Source organism: Sus scrofa, chromosome 3 (assembly GCF_000003025.6).
Source record: "Sus scrofa isolate TJ Tabasco breed Duroc chromosome 3, Sscrofa11.1, whole genome shotgun sequence".
NCBI classification, from domain to species: Eukaryota; Metazoa; Chordata; class Mammalia; order Artiodactyla; family Suidae; genus Sus; species Sus scrofa.
Genome location: NC_010445.4, coordinates 37,521,160 through 37,538,123, shown reverse-complemented (window position 1 = coordinate 37,538,123; position 16,964 = coordinate 37,521,160). Strand labels below are relative to the sequence as shown.

General features: G+C 45.4%; 1 protein-coding gene across 5 annotated transcripts in view; it reads left to right on the top strand.

Annotated features, from left to right (window-relative positions):
* UBN1 (ubinuclein 1) overlaps positions 1–16,964 on the top strand; it is a 42,950-nt gene that overhangs the window by 17,132 nt on the left and 8,854 nt on the right. For all 5 annotated transcript variants that reach the window (XM_021086662.1, XM_013995671.2, XM_005662154.3 and 2 more), the window contains exons 8-12: positions 7,441–7,511; positions 8,915–9,044; positions 9,219–9,337; positions 9,472–9,600; positions 9,784–9,927. In XM_021086662.1, the coding sequence (XP_020942321.1) occupies positions 7,441–7,511; positions 8,915–9,044; positions 9,219–9,337; positions 9,472–9,600; positions 9,784–9,927 (593 nt within the window). The remainder of the gene's footprint in view (positions 1–7,440; positions 7,512–8,914; positions 9,045–9,218; positions 9,338–9,471; positions 9,601–9,783; positions 9,928–16,964) is intronic.

Genomic DNA, 16,964 nt, shown 5'->3' with positions numbered 1-16,964 from the left:
AGCCGTCACTTCCTGGCCTCTCCTGATCCCTTCACTCCTGGAAAATTTACGTCTTCTGGAGAGATTTTTCTCTTTCTCTGCTTTCTGCCTGCTGTCTTTCCTTTTGTATGAGGACTGATGCTAATGTTGGCAGCAGGCGGCTGAGGCAGAGGTCTGTCTGTTTAGTAATCTTTGGAAAGTTTTGAAAATTCACAAAAACTTGCAGACATGTTAGACATAGGGCATGTGCTTAGCTGCCACTGGGGTCATTGCTCTGTGAACTTGCGTATCACTGCTGTCAGATGATGAGTACAGAAATCCTGAATTGTGAGAAGCAGAAGGAGCTGAACCTCTAATGCAGTCCATGCCCCATTAAAACCAGTAACAGCCTTCAGGACATAGCAGACATGGCTCCTGTTCCCTCCTAGTGATTGGGAACTGATTCCTGGCGCGCTGAGGACTGTCAATTCAGTGATACATAACTAGTGGCTGTAAACCAAGCACAGGTCATTAGCTATGACGACAGTTACTCTTTAGTTAAAATAACATTTTATACCTTGGACGTCATGACTTGTTTGTGATACAACTCTGGTGGCACTTATCCTCTATAGCATAAGTTTTAAACCAGTGATTTTCATAGTGTTCAGAATCGCCGTTGTGTATAATAGCCCTTTTGTTTTAGGGCAGGGTAAAATGTTAATCACTGCCACAAATGGTTTTCTTGCTTCTCAAAAAATACTTGAGCACAACATGTGAAGTAAATCAAATGTCTTGTTCAGAGCTCTCGTTCATCTCTATGGAACGCACACCGCATTCTATTTGAACGTAACAGTATAAATGAAATATGCCACGGCAGGATTCGCAGTGCACCTTGATAGGACAATAACGAAGAGGTAGTTGAATCTGAACTTGGCACGTGTGAGTATACTGTCCTGTGCTTGCTCAGAATTTATGTTAAAGAAACATTACTCCTTGTCCTTTTCAGTCTTCCGCTTTGTGGTCAAATTGTTTTGTAGCTTCTGAAAGCTTTGTCAAATGAGCTGAGTAAGATCTATGTGGCAGTAGCCAGTCATTTCTTAGAGAAAAGTTAAAGCAGCTCTTGGCTGTGTCCCTATTCCCACCCTTGGTTGTGTCCTCATCTGATTCCTTAGACTCGTTATTTCATTTTCCTGAGAAAGATGGACAAATCTAGCGGAAACAAAGTGACTTAATGTGAAACTTCGTTGAGCGGTGATTTGAGAAAACCTCACTTTCTCGAGTCCATTGGATGGATACTTAGCAAGCTGTCCTCAGTAATTGCTAATCTTGGTTGTCTCTCGGCATGATCGGAGACAGGGTTCAGGATCCCATAGGTAAGGTAGGCTGGGGTCCTGGTGAGGTCGTGGTGATCTGGAGACCTTGCTGTACTGGTGTGAAAATATGTTCAAGTGTGGAATGGATACTTGAGTCACAGCAGCATTGAGAAACTTGGGAAATGGGATGGAAAGTGGGTTTTACCCATCCTCCTGCCAATTTGAAAGCTATTTTCAACTTACGTATTCTTTTCTAGCCTCTGTATATATATGTTTTTATGCAGTTGTAATTATAGTTGTGAATAATTGTTTCCTGCTTTTTTTCACTTAATAAATATTATTATAAAGCCCTCATTACTTTTAATGGTTGCATGAAAAAGAAGGCTTATTTTAGAAAGTTACGTAATGCCACCCAGGATGCCCAACTGCTCCATTCCCAGCAGGGCCCTGTGCTTGGGGCACTTGGCGCCTCCTGCCCGTCTACACAAGTGCTCTAGACCCAGACCCCATCAAGTCTGCTGGGAAAGGTACTCCTCCCAGGGACAAAATGCCTGTGTGTTAAAAATTGCATACAATTTCAAAAGCCATGTGTGGACATTAAGAAGCCCTGTCCTAAGTCTTGAACTGAACATTGCATTTTAGAAAGTTAAATTAAACTGGATGTATATAACTGTAACATTAACAGTGTTAATGTGTTTCTCACTTTATTTTTTCACTCTCTTTTTTTTTCTCCTTTTCCTTTATATCTGTAATAGTGGCCCTAGATGATAACATGTATCAGTTTCTACTGCTGTCTAAAAAACTGCCCCCCCCAAGGCTTGGTGGCTTCAAACAGTGACTTGTTTCTCCTGGCTCTGTGAGTTGGATGGGTGGTTTGTCTTGGTCCTGTCTGGGTTTGCTCTTGGGGCCGCATTCAGCTGGTAGGATTGCTGGGCACTGGGATAGCCAGGATGGCAGGACCTTTCCTCCGTCTTTCATCTGGGGCTTTTTCAGGGCAAGACGATCTCAAGGCAACATTTAAAGAGGGTGGAGGTGGAAAGGTGTAAGATCCTTATGAGCTTGCCTGAGAAGTAGTGTGTACCGCCAGTGCAAATCAGATGTGAGGACTGAGGAACCAGAGGCCTCCTCCCACGGGGATGCACATGCTGGGGGCCAGTCAGTGGTCCTATTGCCGTCCTCCTCTGTGCTTAAGCAGATTCTAATCTGATGTGTAGTGATCTCTCAGGGAAAAATTTTTACTGTTGGAAGCAGATATTAGATTTATCGTCTAACTAAAAATATAGGTGTGTTTAAGAGGTACTCCAGGAGGACGACCCTAGACGCCTAAGCACTGTTGACAGTTTTCTTCTTGTGTTGACTCATTTTTCACCTCCTACCCCCTTGTACTATACGTTTTTATGGGCCCCAGGGACCACAGTGGTTTGATTCGATGGCCTTACCCTGTCTGTCTTCTCTTAATATATGTTGATTGTATCTTTTGTCTTTGGTTGTTGGAAAGCTCAGGCGTGTTGCTCCTTTGAGTTACTGTCTTATAGTTTGGCAGCTGCTCAGCCTACTCCATACAGATGACCCAGGTCTGTTTTGGTTTTCTTCAGTCAAGCATAAAATGGAAATGATACTAAAAATAGAAAAGAAACAGAAACTCCATGTCACTCACCCCTCTACCTGCTCATTGCTTATTACCCTCCTATATAGTTAGAACCCCTACATCGCAAAACCAGGGGAGACATGGATCTAAGGAGAATAAGGTGGAAAAAAAAACTTGTTTGGTCTTTTTTTTTTTTTTTTTTTTTGTCTTTTTGCCATTTCTTGGGCCACTCCTGCGGCATATGGAGGTTCCCAGGCTAAGGGTCTAATCAGAGCTGTAGCCACTGGCCTACGCCAGAGCCACAGCAACTCGGGATCCGAGCCAAGATATATTGGATTATGTACATAAGAAAAGTACAGGGAGTTCCCATTGTGGCTCAGTGGAAACAAATCTGACTAGCATCCATGAGGATGCAGGTTCGATCCCTGGCCTCGCTCAATGAGTTAAGGATCCAGCATTGATGTGAGCTGTGGTGTAGGCCACAGACACAGCTCGTATCTGGTATTGCTGTGGTTGTGGTGTAGACTGGCAGCTACAGCTCTGATTTGACCCCTAGCCTGGGAACCTCCACATGACCAACTAAAATGGAAAAAGTAATAAAAATCCTTAAGAAAAAAGAAAATCATTCCAGATTTCATCCTGTTTATTAGCAAGTACAGGCATAGTATATAAGGTTCTGACCTAGGTGCAGAAAGGCTACAAGTGGTTCTTTTTATAATAAAACAACTCACTAAAAGCTATTGTTTGAGGAGTTCCCATTGTGATTCAGAGGGTTAAGAACCCGACATAGTATCCATGAGGATATGGGTTTGATCCTTGGCCTTGCTCAGTGGGTTAAGGATCCGGCATTTGCCACAAGCTTCGGCGTAGGTTGCAAATGAGGCTTGGATTCCAAGTTACTGTGGCTGTGGTGTGTAGGCTGGCAGCTGCAGCTCCAATTTGACCACTAGCCTGGGAACTTCCATATGCTGTGGGTGGAGCCCTAAAAAGAAAGAAAATAAAAAGCTGTTAGAGGAATACCCAGTAGCACAGTGGGTTAAGAATCTGACTGCAGGACATGGGTCCCTCCGGAGGTGAGGGTTCAATCCTCGGCCCAGCACAGTGGGTTAAAGGATCTGGATTCTTTGCCTGACCTGGGAGCTTTCATATGCCATGGGTGCAGCCATTGGCAGGGGGGAAGCTGTTAGAACTATTGTAAATCAACATGTTTTACGTTTGGTTTAACTTCATTCGCTAGTTAATCTAGAATTGATTGAGTCATACAGCTCCTTGGGCAGGGGTGTCTTTAGGGTTAGGAACCTCACTTCTTTCTGGAAGACTATCAAATATATATCTAATTTTTTTAATATGTTTATTTTTACAAATGCAGCACTTGACTAATTATCTTCAGTATAAAACTGGATTCTGAATTCCTGTCATGGCTCAGCAGAAGCGAATCCAACTAGGAACCATGAGGTTGCGGGTTCAGTCCCTGGCCTCGCTCAGTGGGTTAAGGATCCAGCATTGCCGTGAGCTGTGGTGTAGATCACAGACACGGCTTGGATCCCACGTTGCTGTGGCTGTAGTGCAGGCTGACAGCTGTAGCTCCAATTAGACCCCTAGCCTGGGAACCTCCACATGCTGCTAGTGGGGCCCTTAAAAAAAAAAAAAAAGGCAATAAAATAAAACCAGATTCTCAAAGATACTGGTCAGCATGATTTAAAAGGCATTGCGGGAAAAAAATTCAAAAGGCATTAAGAAAATTTCTTTAAAAAATTATATAGCCAGAAAGTTTCTGAAATGGCTTCTATCTTAAAAAAAATTTGGGGAGTTCCCGTCGTGGCGCAGTCGTTAACGAATCCGACTAGGAACCATGAGGTTGCGGGTTCAGTCCCTGCCCTTGCTCAGTGGGTTAACGAATCGGCGTTGCCGTGAGCTGTGGTGTAGCTTGCAGACGCGGCTCGGATCCCACGTTGCTGCGGCTCTGATTCGACCCCTAGCCTGGGAACCTCCATATGCCGCGGGAGCGGCCCAAGAAATAGCAAAAAGACAAAAAAATAGAAAAATAAAAAATTAAAAAAAATTTGATTGGAAACCTAAGCTGTTGATGTATCTGACAAAACAGGCATTTGAAATACATGTTAATTAGACTGAATTAACATGCAGGTGCTTTGGCATCTTATAACTAGCAGTTTATAAGCTAAAGCAAAAGAATGACTCAGTTTTCTTTTCTCTAAACTAAACTCACAATTTCAGTACATTAAAGGTGCCATGGTGGAATTCTGAATTCTCTGCCAGTGTATGAAGTGGCAGGTGAATGGGTTACAGTGACGCCCATTCTTTCTCCCTTTCCTACCCATGCATTTTACCCCCTGTCATCTCAGGCCTTTGTGCTACCCCTCTAGCTGAGAACTTGAGTTTTGCATATCCTCTGCAAGTTTTGTTTGGTACTAAGCTTTTCTTCCTCTAGTTTTCACTCTTTCAATAATACCTGTGTATTGGTTTGTTCATTCATCCTTTCACTTAGTTGACATTTACTAAGTACCTATTAAGTGATTGGCAGTTGTGGGAAATGTATTGATGAGTAAGATTCCTTGTTCTCCATGAGGTTGTTATACAAATGGATCAGTAGGCTGTTTGCAAACTGGCTGTAAGACAAAGCAGGCTGGCCATCTAGATGGTCAGGTGGACACAGACTTAAGGAGTTGAAAAAGAAGCTCTTAGGGGTACATAGGAATGGAACTGGAAGCAACGCGTTGACCAGCCTCACGGGAGAGATGGCCTTACAGTAAGGCAGGGCGCAGAGCTGCAGATGGGCCAGTTGTTGGATCACGGAATCCCTTGTATATGATGGGAAGCGGGGGCTGGAGTGGATGGCTTGGGCCAGATCCTGGAGGCCCCTAAAGGCCAGGTGGTGGAGTTTAGGTTGGATGCTAGGTTTAGGAAGAGCAGTGAGGGATTCTAAAGAAGAGTAGAAGGATAGAGTGCTGTTACTATAGGTAGAGACACAGGAGGAAGAGCAGAAACTAGTGGGTTAGGTTTTGGACAAGTCGAGTTTGCATACCAAAGGGTCATTCATTCATAGAAGTAATTGGAAATTTTGGCTCAGAGCTTTAAAAAAAAAGGGGGGGCGGTTAGGGGAGTTCCCATCTTGGCTCAGTGGAAATGAATCCGATTAGGAACCCTGAGGTTGTGGGTTTGATCCCTGGCCTTGCTCAGTGGATTAAGGATCTGGTGTTGCCCTGAGCTATGGTGTAGGTTGCAGATGTGGCTTGGATCTGACATGGCTGTGGCTGTGGCTGGCAGCTGTAGCTCTGATTAGGCCCCTAGCCTGGGAACCTCCATATGCTGCAGGTGCAGCCCTAAAAATAAGGGGGGGGGTTAAGGTACGGGTTTAGATTTGGGAGACCTACCTGCATGTATGGTATTTTGATGCTGATGGGGAAACACTGTTGGGTGAAGAGGGTTCTGGATGGCACTCTGGATTCCACTTGTAGGTAAGGAGTTATTGCAGGAGACAGGATGGAGTCAGAGGTCAGCAGAGGACCCAGCAGATGGAGTGAGAGGCAGCCGGGGGGTTATCAGTGTGCTGTTTCAGAGGACTGAGCAGGGTTGATCGTTTTGTTTTAGACAGTCACCTTACTGTCTTTGTTTGCCATCATTATGATACGTCAAGCCTGAAATTTTATTTTGCCTAAAGCTTTGGGACCGGCAGCTTTTGGGTTTAGATCAGTAGTGGTTCTTGATCCTCTGCATGTTGGTCACCAGCTTTATTTTTAAAGAGTACTGATGCTTGGGCCTCCTTTGCAGAATATAGTGTTGTTCAGAGAGTCTGATGTGATGGATCCGGGGTGGGAAAAGCTGCCGGGTGCTTCCAGTGTGCAGCAAGCAGAGCACCACTGGCCCAGACGGGGGCGATTTGCTTTCCCCACCTGTGCATTTGCTGCCTTGGCTGCCTCCTGTGGTTGCTTCAGGAGCCTCCAAGCTTGCCATCCAGAATGGTGGTAACTGTGTGCTCATGGGAAGCAAAACACTGATTCGTAACCTGCTCTGTCTTGTGTTCATAGGTAGTCGGGTATGTTAGTCATTCCAATGGCCTGAAGAGAGTTTGTGATATATTGTTAAGTTGATTATGAATTTTCAGAGAATTACAGCTCCTAAATGCTAAAGCAGCACATCATCACCTTCATCATCATTATTTTGGTGGAAAAAGATATTGCAGGTTTGTTACAATTCCTGATTGTACTGTAGATAGATGGAAATTCCACCTCACAGTTGAGAGCATCGAGTGCCGGGCACAGTAGTTAGCTAGCTGGCTGAATCAGATACTTCATGATTCTCTCGACTCTGATCTTCTTTCATGTGACTCTTGTTTCAAGTCCTGAGAAGAAGGGACAGTCCCTTCAGCGGCATGTGAAAGGAGCTGCATATGCCACTTCTGGAGCATGTCGTGATCGTGGCCAGCTTGATCTGGGATTAGGGCGTGGTGAGGATTTTATCATCAGGCGTTCTGTAGGGACGGACTGCTTAGTGCCCGTGGGTGAGTGTGAGGGCTGTGGGGGGAAAGTGCACTAACGGATGTTACTGTCTGCTGTGAACCAGGCTGCCAGAGCTGCTGAGGGAGAGAGCAGACAGAAGTTCTTCACCCAGGATATTAATGGCATGCTCTTAGAGTGAGTATCTTTTGTTTCTTTGTATCTGCTGTTACCCCGCCTGGGTTCATCAGGCCAGGCGAAACTGGAAGTACTATTGCACTACAAATGAGATTTAAAAAAAGAATCCCTGATGAGATTTTTAAAAATTGGTTTTTATTGTTGTTCTTTTACTCAAGGTCAGGGGTGGGGAACATCAAATGTTTGTCTCTAGGAAATGCTAGGCCCTGCTAATCTTAGGCAGCAGGCATTACTAGAACACAGTACACAATAGTCACGACATGCTGCGAGAGGGTTTTGTGCTGAGTGTGAGATGATGGGAGAGAGGAGCGGTTGCTTGCCGTCTCTGAGAAAGGGCCCAGCCGGCCTGGAGCGCCCTTCCTCCTGCCTGGCCATCCTCTCACTCGCACTTGGGCTCTCAGGGCCAGTGCTCATCTCCTGTAGCCCTTCTCCCAGTGTGTGACCTCTGAGACACACTGTATGAATTGGATTAAAAAGCAAACAACCCCACGCATATGCATCCAAACGTGATTCTTTGTATCATGTTTCTTCATGTAGCAGAGGAAGCTCATTGCTCAACAGCTGAGGATTTTGCACATGTAAGAACAGTTGTCAAGACCAAAGAATATTCTAGCAGTGGACCTTGCCTGGCCAGGAAGGGATTGGCCACTTGGGTCAGGAAGCCTGGGCTGTGGGGAGCACCTGAGGGTCAGCACCAATGAGAGCTTTGTTGCCTGGAGTGTGCAGATACCAAGCACTTGCAGGACTGAGGCCGCTCTCTGCTCATCTGGATGGGCGTGCTGGGGAGAGGCAGCTTTGCCTGACCAAGCGGTCGGGGCTAGGACTTGGAACTGGAGAAAAAGGAAACTGCTGGAAAGTACTTCCTGTCAACCCCAAGCAGCTTGATTGCTTTCCAGTTTGAAAGCTCTGTTTTCTTTATGAGACTGAGAACTTCGGAGCTTGTTCTCTCGGGCTCTCTTTTCTTTTTTACCTTTTTGGCCACTCCTGCGGCATATGGAGTTCCTGGGCCAGGGGTCAGATCCACACCGCAGGTGGGGCAGCACCAGATTCTTAACCCACTGTGCTGGCCTGGGCATTGAACCTGTGTCCCCGCACTCCAGAAATGCCACTGATCCTGTCGTGCCATAGCAGGAACTCCTTTTTTGGGAGGGAGGGCAGGGCTCTGTTTTTCTTGACTACCTTTGACTTGGTCTTGTCTTTGACCTGAGAGCCTTGACCCACTTACCTGGCCAAGTTCATCAGGTTTGGTCACTGCCAGAGGTCTGTTGTGCTGGCTGCTCAGTTACCCTGTGTGATGGGCGAGATAAGGTCTGGCCTGCTCTTGGCTTCCCCCTCTCCCTTCCGTGCCAGAGCGAACTGCTGACGAGAGGAGCCACAGTGAGTAACTCTGCTCTGTTCTTCAGCATAGAGGCGCAGACCCGGGAGCTGAGCAGCCAGACCCGTTCCGGGGTGTATGCCTACCTTGCTTCCTTCCTGCCCTGCAGCAAGGATACCCTGGTCAAACGCGCACGAAAACTTCACCTCTGTGAACAGGTGGGTGGCTTTTTGCAGTGGAGCCCCTGGCTTCGAGGCCCGGCAGAGAGGGTGACGGAATCTTCATAGGTGCCACGTCTGCTGCTGCCCTGGCTCTGTGCGATTATTCCTGTAGTCTGTGCAGCGTAGGAAGTGATGCGTGAACCAGCGTATGATGTGTCCTGCTTTCCACAGGGGGGGCGTCTGAAGGAGCCTCTCCAGAAACTTAAGGAAGCCATTGGCAGGGCGATGCCAGAGCAGATGGCCAAGTACCAGGAGGAATGCCAGGCGCACACGCAAGCCAAGGTGGCTAAGTAAGTGGGTCCCATCTTCAGCCTTCTTACCTCCTTTACTCAGAAGCCCGGGGATGCAGGAGGCGGGAGGCGCTGGGCAGGAGGAAGCAGTTCCCTGAGGACCTTAGGGTCCTGCATGATTCTCTGCTCTTCAGGATGCTGGAAGAGGAGAAAGACAAGGAGCAGAGAGAACGGGTCTGTTCTGATGACGAAGAAGATGAAGAAAAGGGGGGCAGGAGGATAATGGGACCTCGGAAGAAATTCCAGTGGAATGAGGAAATCAGGTGTGCCCCAACGGGGACCTTGCCTCTGGGGAGGGTTTGTGGGGCTGCTGTCTGAGCATGTTGCCGTGTTTCTGATGAAGGTTAGAATCATTTACTTTAAGTGGGGCTGCTGAAAGCACGTGTTTGAAACCTGGAAGAAGCATTTGGAGTAGTTTAAGATTCTGACTTCTGCCCACTTCTCAGGGAGCTGCTCTGTCAGGTGGTGAAGATCAAACTGGAGAGCTCTGACCTGGAGAGGAGCAAGGCCCAGCCCTGGGAGGACCACGTGAAGGCGTTTCTGGATGCTGAGGTCAAACCCCTCTGGCCCAAAGGCTGGATGCAGGCCAGGTGAGGGCCCACGAGTAGCCGGTACGGTCAGTGTGAGCATAGAGTGGACTGTTGTCATGGTACAGAGATGTTCGCGTGCTGCTTTTGTGCCAAGCCCCAGAGCCCCTCCCTTGGGGTCACTGGCTAGTAGACTCAGTGTGATCTCACCTGAGTGACCGGGGCTTCTCCGTCTCCCTACGGGAGGGGAGTTATCTTTGGGGTTTTGACTTTGTCATTCTTTATCCTGCTTCAGCTCCAGCTTGGCTGTGTGCTTATACCACCTCAATCTGCCCTCTCCTGCTCCTACTAGAAGCTGAGAGACAGATTCATGTTGGGATTTTGGAGTGTTCTGAACAGGATTCTTTTTTGTAGGTGGCAGGGCTGACTGTTTTTTTCTTTGTTTTTTTTTTTTTTTTTGGTCTTTTTGCCATTTCTTGGGCTGCTCCTGCGGCGTGTGGAGGTTCCCAGGCTAGGGGTCCAATCGGAGCTGTAGCCACTGGCCTACACCAGAGCCACAGCAACTCAGGATCCGAGCCGAGTCTGCAACCTACACCACAGCTCACGGCAATGCCGGATCGTTAACCCACTGAGCAAGGGCAGGGACCGAACCCGCAGCCTCATGGTTCCTAGTCGGATTCGTTAACCACTGCATCACGAACTCCAGGGCTGACTGTTTTGTGGAGTTAGGTGTCAGGCTTTTCTTATAGGCTACATTTGTGTTAAGTAGTTTCCCATTAATGGGACTACATCTACAATACACAGAGAAAGTTACCTGGGACTAGTGTTCTTAAAAAAAAAAAAAACAACTCTGTGTGTGTGTGTGTGTGTGTGGTAAAATACACTTAATGTAAACTTTTGCATCTAAGTGCACACTTCAGTGATACTAAATACATTCACATTGTTGTTGGGCAGCCGTCACCTCCAGCCATCTCCGTAACTCTGCACCTGTGAAACGCAGTGCCCATTAAACACGGACTCGTACTTCCCTCCCTTCAGACGTTGGCCGTCACCGTTCCACTGTCTGGTGGTTTTGACTGCTTTGAGTACTTGATAAATGTGCAGTCATACAGTGTGTTTGTCGTTGTGTCTGGTTTACTAACTGAGCATGACGTTTCAAGGTTCCTCCATGGTGTAGCGTGTATCGGAATTTATTCCATTGTATGCATGTACCGCATTTAGCTTATCTGTTCATCTCTTGATGATATTTGTGTTGCTTCCGTATTTAAGCTATTGTGACTAATGCTGCTATGAACATGGGCATACAAATATCTCTTAAAGACTCTGCTTTCAGTTCTTTTACTTACATACCCATATACCCAGAGCTGGAATTATATGGTGATTCTGTGTTTAATTTTTTTAGAAGACCCCACAGTGTTTTTCATAGCAGCTATTTTCTTTTTACATTCTCACCAGCAGTGCACAGGGTTCCGATTTCTCCACCTACTCACCAGCACTTGTTTTCTGGTGGTTTGGTTTGGTTTGGTTTGGGGTTTTTTGGGTTTTTTTTTTTTTTTTTCTGGTAGTGGCCATCCTAATGGATATGAGGTGGTGTCTCATTGTAGTTTCAGTTTCCATTTCATTAATAATTAGTGTTGTCGAGCACCTTTTCATGTATTTAATGGCCATTTATGTATCTTTGGAGAACTGTCCTATGCTCGTTTTTTAATGGGTTTGCTGTTTTTCAGTTTTAGGAGTTCACTAAAACTTACCAGATATGTAATTTCCAAATATTTTCCCCTGTTCTGGTTCCTTAAGTTGAGAAGTTTGGTTGTTGATGTAAGACCCTCCTTTTGTTTATCCCTGCAGCATAATGGAGTTCCCAGGCCAGGGATCAGATTGGAGCCGCAGTTGCAGCCTACACCACACTTGCAGCAACACCATATCCTTTAAGCCACTGTGCCGGGCCAGGGATGGAGCCTGCATCCTAGCACTGTAGAGATGCTGCTGATCCCATTGTGCTATGTGGGAACTCCCTTTCTTGTTTCTTAATGTAAAGCATTTACTTTATTTTATTTATTTATTTATTTATGCGTGCCATTTCTTGGGCTACTCCTGTGGCATATGGAGGTTCCCAGGCTAGGGGTCTAATTGGAGCTGAAGCCACCAGCCTACGCCAGAGCCACAGCAATGCGGGATCCAAGCCACGTATGCAACCTATACCCCAGCTCATGGCAACTCTGGATCCTTAACCCACTGGGCAAGGCCAGGGACTGAACCCGCAACCTCATGGTTCCTAGTCTGATTTGTTCACCACTGAGCCACCAAGGGAACTCCAATGTAAAGCATTTATAGCTATAAATTTTCTCCCTTACCACCACTTTTCACCACAAACCATAGATTTTAGTAGGTTGTTTTTTCATTTTCATTTATCTTCTAAGTATTTTTTCTTTTCTGTTCTTTTTTTTTTTTTTTTTTTTTTTTTTTTGGTCTTTTTAGGGCCGTACCTGTGGCAAATGGAGGTTTCCAGGCTAGGGATCCAGTTGGAGCTACAACTGCTGGCCTGTACCACAGCCACAGCAATGCCAGATCTGAGCCACGTCTGTGACCTGCACCACAGCTCACGGCAACACTGGATTCTTAACCCACTGAGTGAGGCCAGGGATTGAACCTGTGTCCTCATGGATACTAGTCAGATTCATTTCCGCTAAGCCACGATGGGAACTCCTATCTTTTAAGTATTTTTTAATTTCCCTTGTGATTTCTTCTTTGAGCCATTATTTGTTTAAAAGTTGTTTTTATTTATTTATTTTAAACTTTTTTTTTTTTTTGCCTTTTTAGGGCCGCACCTGTGGCTGAGGGAGGTTCCCAGGCTAGGGGTCTAATCGGAGCTGCAGCCGCTGGCCTACATCACAGCCACAGCAGTGCCAGATCCTTAACCCACTGAGCAAGGCCAGGGATTGAACCCACAACTTCATGGTTCCTAGTCAGATTTATTTCCACCATGCCACAACAATGGGAACTCCTAAAAGCTGTTTTTTGCCTAGTAGATCTGACACTTGTTTTTTTTCCAACCATTTTGTTAGTTTTCCTTTTGTTATTTATTGCTAACTTCATCCCATTGTGGTCAGAAAAGATACTTTGTATTATATCTATCTTTTAAAAAATCTACCAGAGAGTTTGTTTTGGGGCTGACAAACTGTCTACTTCAAGAATGTCCCATGTGGACTTGAAAAGTGTGTTCTCTTGTTGGGTGGTATGCTCTGTATCTATCTCCTAGGTCTAGTTAGTTTACTGTGTTAAGTCCTCTATTTCTTTATTTCTGTCTGCTTGTTTGTCCAGTTTTGTGAGGGGGTAGTGAAGGCTGCGACCTTTATTATAAAACTGTTTTTTTTTCCTTTCAGTTCTATCAATTTTTGTTTCTTTCTTTTTTTTTTTTTTTTTGGCCAAGCCTGTGGCATGTGGAAGTTCCCAGGCCAGGGATAGAACCCATGCCGCAGCAGTGACAATGCCGAGTCCTTAACTGCTATGCCAGCAGGCAACTCCAACAGTTGCCTTTCTTGATTTAAAGTCTGTTTTGTCAGATATTAATATAGCCGCCTCTCCTCTCTTGGTTATTATTTGCATGGAGCATCTTTTCCCATCCTTTGACTTTCAACCTGTTCTTGTCTTTGAATCTTATAGGCAGCATATAGTTAAATCATGTGCTTTTTATCCATTTTGCTGATCTGATTGGAGTGTTGACTCATTTACATTTAAAGTAATTACTGATAAGGAGGGACTTGCTTTTGTAAGTTCATTAACACAGAAAAATTCTGCTCCCTTACAGCTCTAATAGTGTCAATAAAATACATTTTTATACATTGTGTGCCCCAAAAGATAAACCAATAATTTTTAAATGCCTCTTAAATTATGTGGAAAATAAGATTTGAAGTTAAAAACTAAAGTAATACTAACTTTTAAACTAATTTTCTTCATTTACTCATTTTGCTTTTTAAGGCCCAATCATGGGCATATGGAAGTTCCCAGGCTAGGGGTTGAATCTGAGCTGCAGCTGCCAGCCATAGCCACAGCCACACGGGATCTGAGCCACATAGGCAACCTACACCATAGCTCACAGCAATGCCGGATCCTTAACCCACTGACTGAGACCAGGGATCAAACCTGAATCCTTATGGATACTAGTTGGGGTCGTTACTGCTGAGCCACAACGGGAACTCCCTAATTTTCTTCTTTAAATATTTTTAGTCTCATGTAGAAAAGTGTGGTTACAAACTATTGTTATAATAACACTTTTATAAAGGTTATATATTTACCTTTTTGAGATCTTTATTTGTGTGTATGCCTTTTTTTTTTTTTTTTAAGGTCTTTATTTTTTAGGGCCATGCCACCTGTGGCATGTGGAGGTTCCCAGACTAGGGGTTGAATTGGAACTCTAGTCACCAGCCTATGCCACAGCTACAGCAATGCCAGAACCCAGCTGTGTCTGCAACCTACACCATAGTTCACAGCAATGCCAGATCCTTAACCTACTGAGCGAGGCCAGGGATCCAGTCTGCGTCGTCATGGATGCTGGTCAGATTGGTTTCCACTGAGCCATGACAGGAATTTCTGTGCATATGCCTTTGAGGTGCTGTCTGTTGTCTTTTGATTTTGTCTTCAGGACCCTTGAGCATTTCTTACAGGATAGGTTTTTTGATCACAAACTCCTTCAACTTTTATCTCTCTGGGAATGTCTTTAATTTCTCTCCTACTCTTGAAGGTCACTTTTGTCAGATAGAGGATTTTGTCTTCCTTCCCCTCTTTCCCTTCCTCCCCTCCTTCTGCTGTTCCTTGGCATATGGAAGTTCTCAGGCCAGAGTTCCAAGCCACGGCTCTAACCTATGCCACAGTTGTGGCAACACTGGATCCTTTAACTCATTGTGCCTGGCTGGGGGTTGAACCCATGCCTTCCACAGCAACCTGAGCCACTGCAGTTGGATCCTTAACCCAGCATGCCATAGCGGGTTCTCTGACATTTTACTGCTTTGAGTATATCAGATGCCCACGATCTTTGGGCCTCCAAAGTTTCTGATGAGAAATCTGCTGATAGTTTTATTGAGAATCCTTTGTGTGTGATGTTCAGCTCTCTCTCAATGCTTTCAATAATTTCTCATTGCCTCTGGCTTTTGAAAGTTTGATTATCATGTATTTTGGCATGGGTCTCTCTCTGAGTTCATCTTGGAGTTCTTTGCACTTCCTGGGTGTTCGTATTCTGTAAATTTATTATTTATTTTCACATTTGGAAAGTTTTTAGCCATTGTTTCTTCTGTTCTCTGTGCCTTTATTACTCATCCTTCTGGGAGGTCAACACTGTATGTTTGTGTGCTTGTGTGTGTGTGTGTGTGCGCGCGCGCGCACGTTCCTACTTAATGATGTCCCATAGGTCCCTTAGACTCTGTTCACTTTTCTTTAGTCTTCCTGTTCCTCAGACTGGAGGATTTTCATTGTCCTGTTTCAGGTTCACTTTGTTTTTCTACCTGCTGAAATCTACCTTTGAATCCCTCCAATGAATGTTTCACCTCAGTTGTACTTTTCAGCCCCAGATTTCTCTTTGGTTTCTTTTTAGGCTCTCTCTCTCTTCATTGATATTTCCATTTTATTCATAATAATTTTTTTTTCTTGACTTACTCCACATCTTCCTTCAGTTCTTTGAGCATCTTTAGGACAGTTGTTTTTGGAGTTCCTGCTGTGGTGCCATGGAATTGGTGGCATCTTGGGAACACTGGGATGCAGGTTTGATCCCTGGCCTGGCACAGTGGGGTTAGGGACCCTGGCGTTGCAGCACCCAAAGCTTACTTAGGTCACAACTGTGGCTCAGATCTGATCCCTGGCCCAGGGACTCCATATGCCATGGGGTGCCCTCCACCCCCAAAAAAACAGTTACTTTTGTCCAGTCTATCTGCCATTTGATCTTTTTCAGGGACAGTTTCTGTTGATTTGTTTTTTCCCTCTGAATGGGCCATACTTTACTTTTTCTTTGCGTACCTTGTGATTTATTTTTTTGAACATTGAAGTTTTGTCTGATACTCCCCATGTGTGCAGTTTTTTAAAATGTTCTAGTCCTTTTTTTGGCCATACCCATGGCATGTGGAAGTCCCTGGGCTATGGATCGAATCCAAGCCGCAGCTGTGACTCACACCACAGTGGCAGTCACTTCAGCCAGAGGGCAGGGGCTGCAGCAGTCCAGTCAGGGAGGAGCAGTAACAATGGCAGCAGTCTCTCTGCACCTCCCAGCTCTGTGATTGGCAGCATCCATCAGCCTTAGGAGCCCAGATCCTTCATCTTTGGAAGACAGGGTCCTTTCTGCCCACACTGGTTCCTACAAATTGTGCGCAGGCTGCTCCAGGAACACCTGCACAGTTGCCAGCCACTGGGTGGGCGGGTGGGCAGCTGCTACCATGCTGAGAGCTGAAATTGACAAAAATTAATCATAGTTTACTCATCTAACCCTTCCCCTGGAAGTTGTAAGCCTTGAAGCTCTGGAGTTATAGAATAGTTCCATCAGATGGATTCTGCCAGTGTAGTTGTCGTCCGGGGGAGAGACCATTCCTGAAGTCTCCTGCTTGCCCACGTTCCCAAGATCCTCCCTGTGGAGCTTGTGCTCTTGGTTGGACAGGCCTTTTCTTATTTCAGGATCCCTTTAAATAGAATTACTTTTCTCCACTGGGAACTATATTTAGTCACTTATGATGGAGCATGATAATGTGAGAAAAAAGAATGTATACATGTATGTGTGACTGGGTCACCTTGCTGTACAGTGGAAAATCGACAACACTGTAAACCAGCTATAATGAAAAAAATAACAGTAATTGTTTTTAAAAAAGACTTACTTTTCTTATCCTATAGATGAGACTCCTGAGGATAGGTAGGAAAGGCCTAGAGAAACTTCTGTTGCGTTTCTCTTGGAAAAGATGTGTCAAGGGTTCCTTTATGCTTTTACTCCTGGGGAGGATGAGAATAGGGAAAGTGCTCCTGCCTTTAGGGGAACAATCACCACGAGAGGTTTGGGGGCAGAGCCATAGCTTTTTCTAGTGACTCCTGGGTCCTTGGCTTTTGGGTGGCTGGCTCAGTTCCTTTAG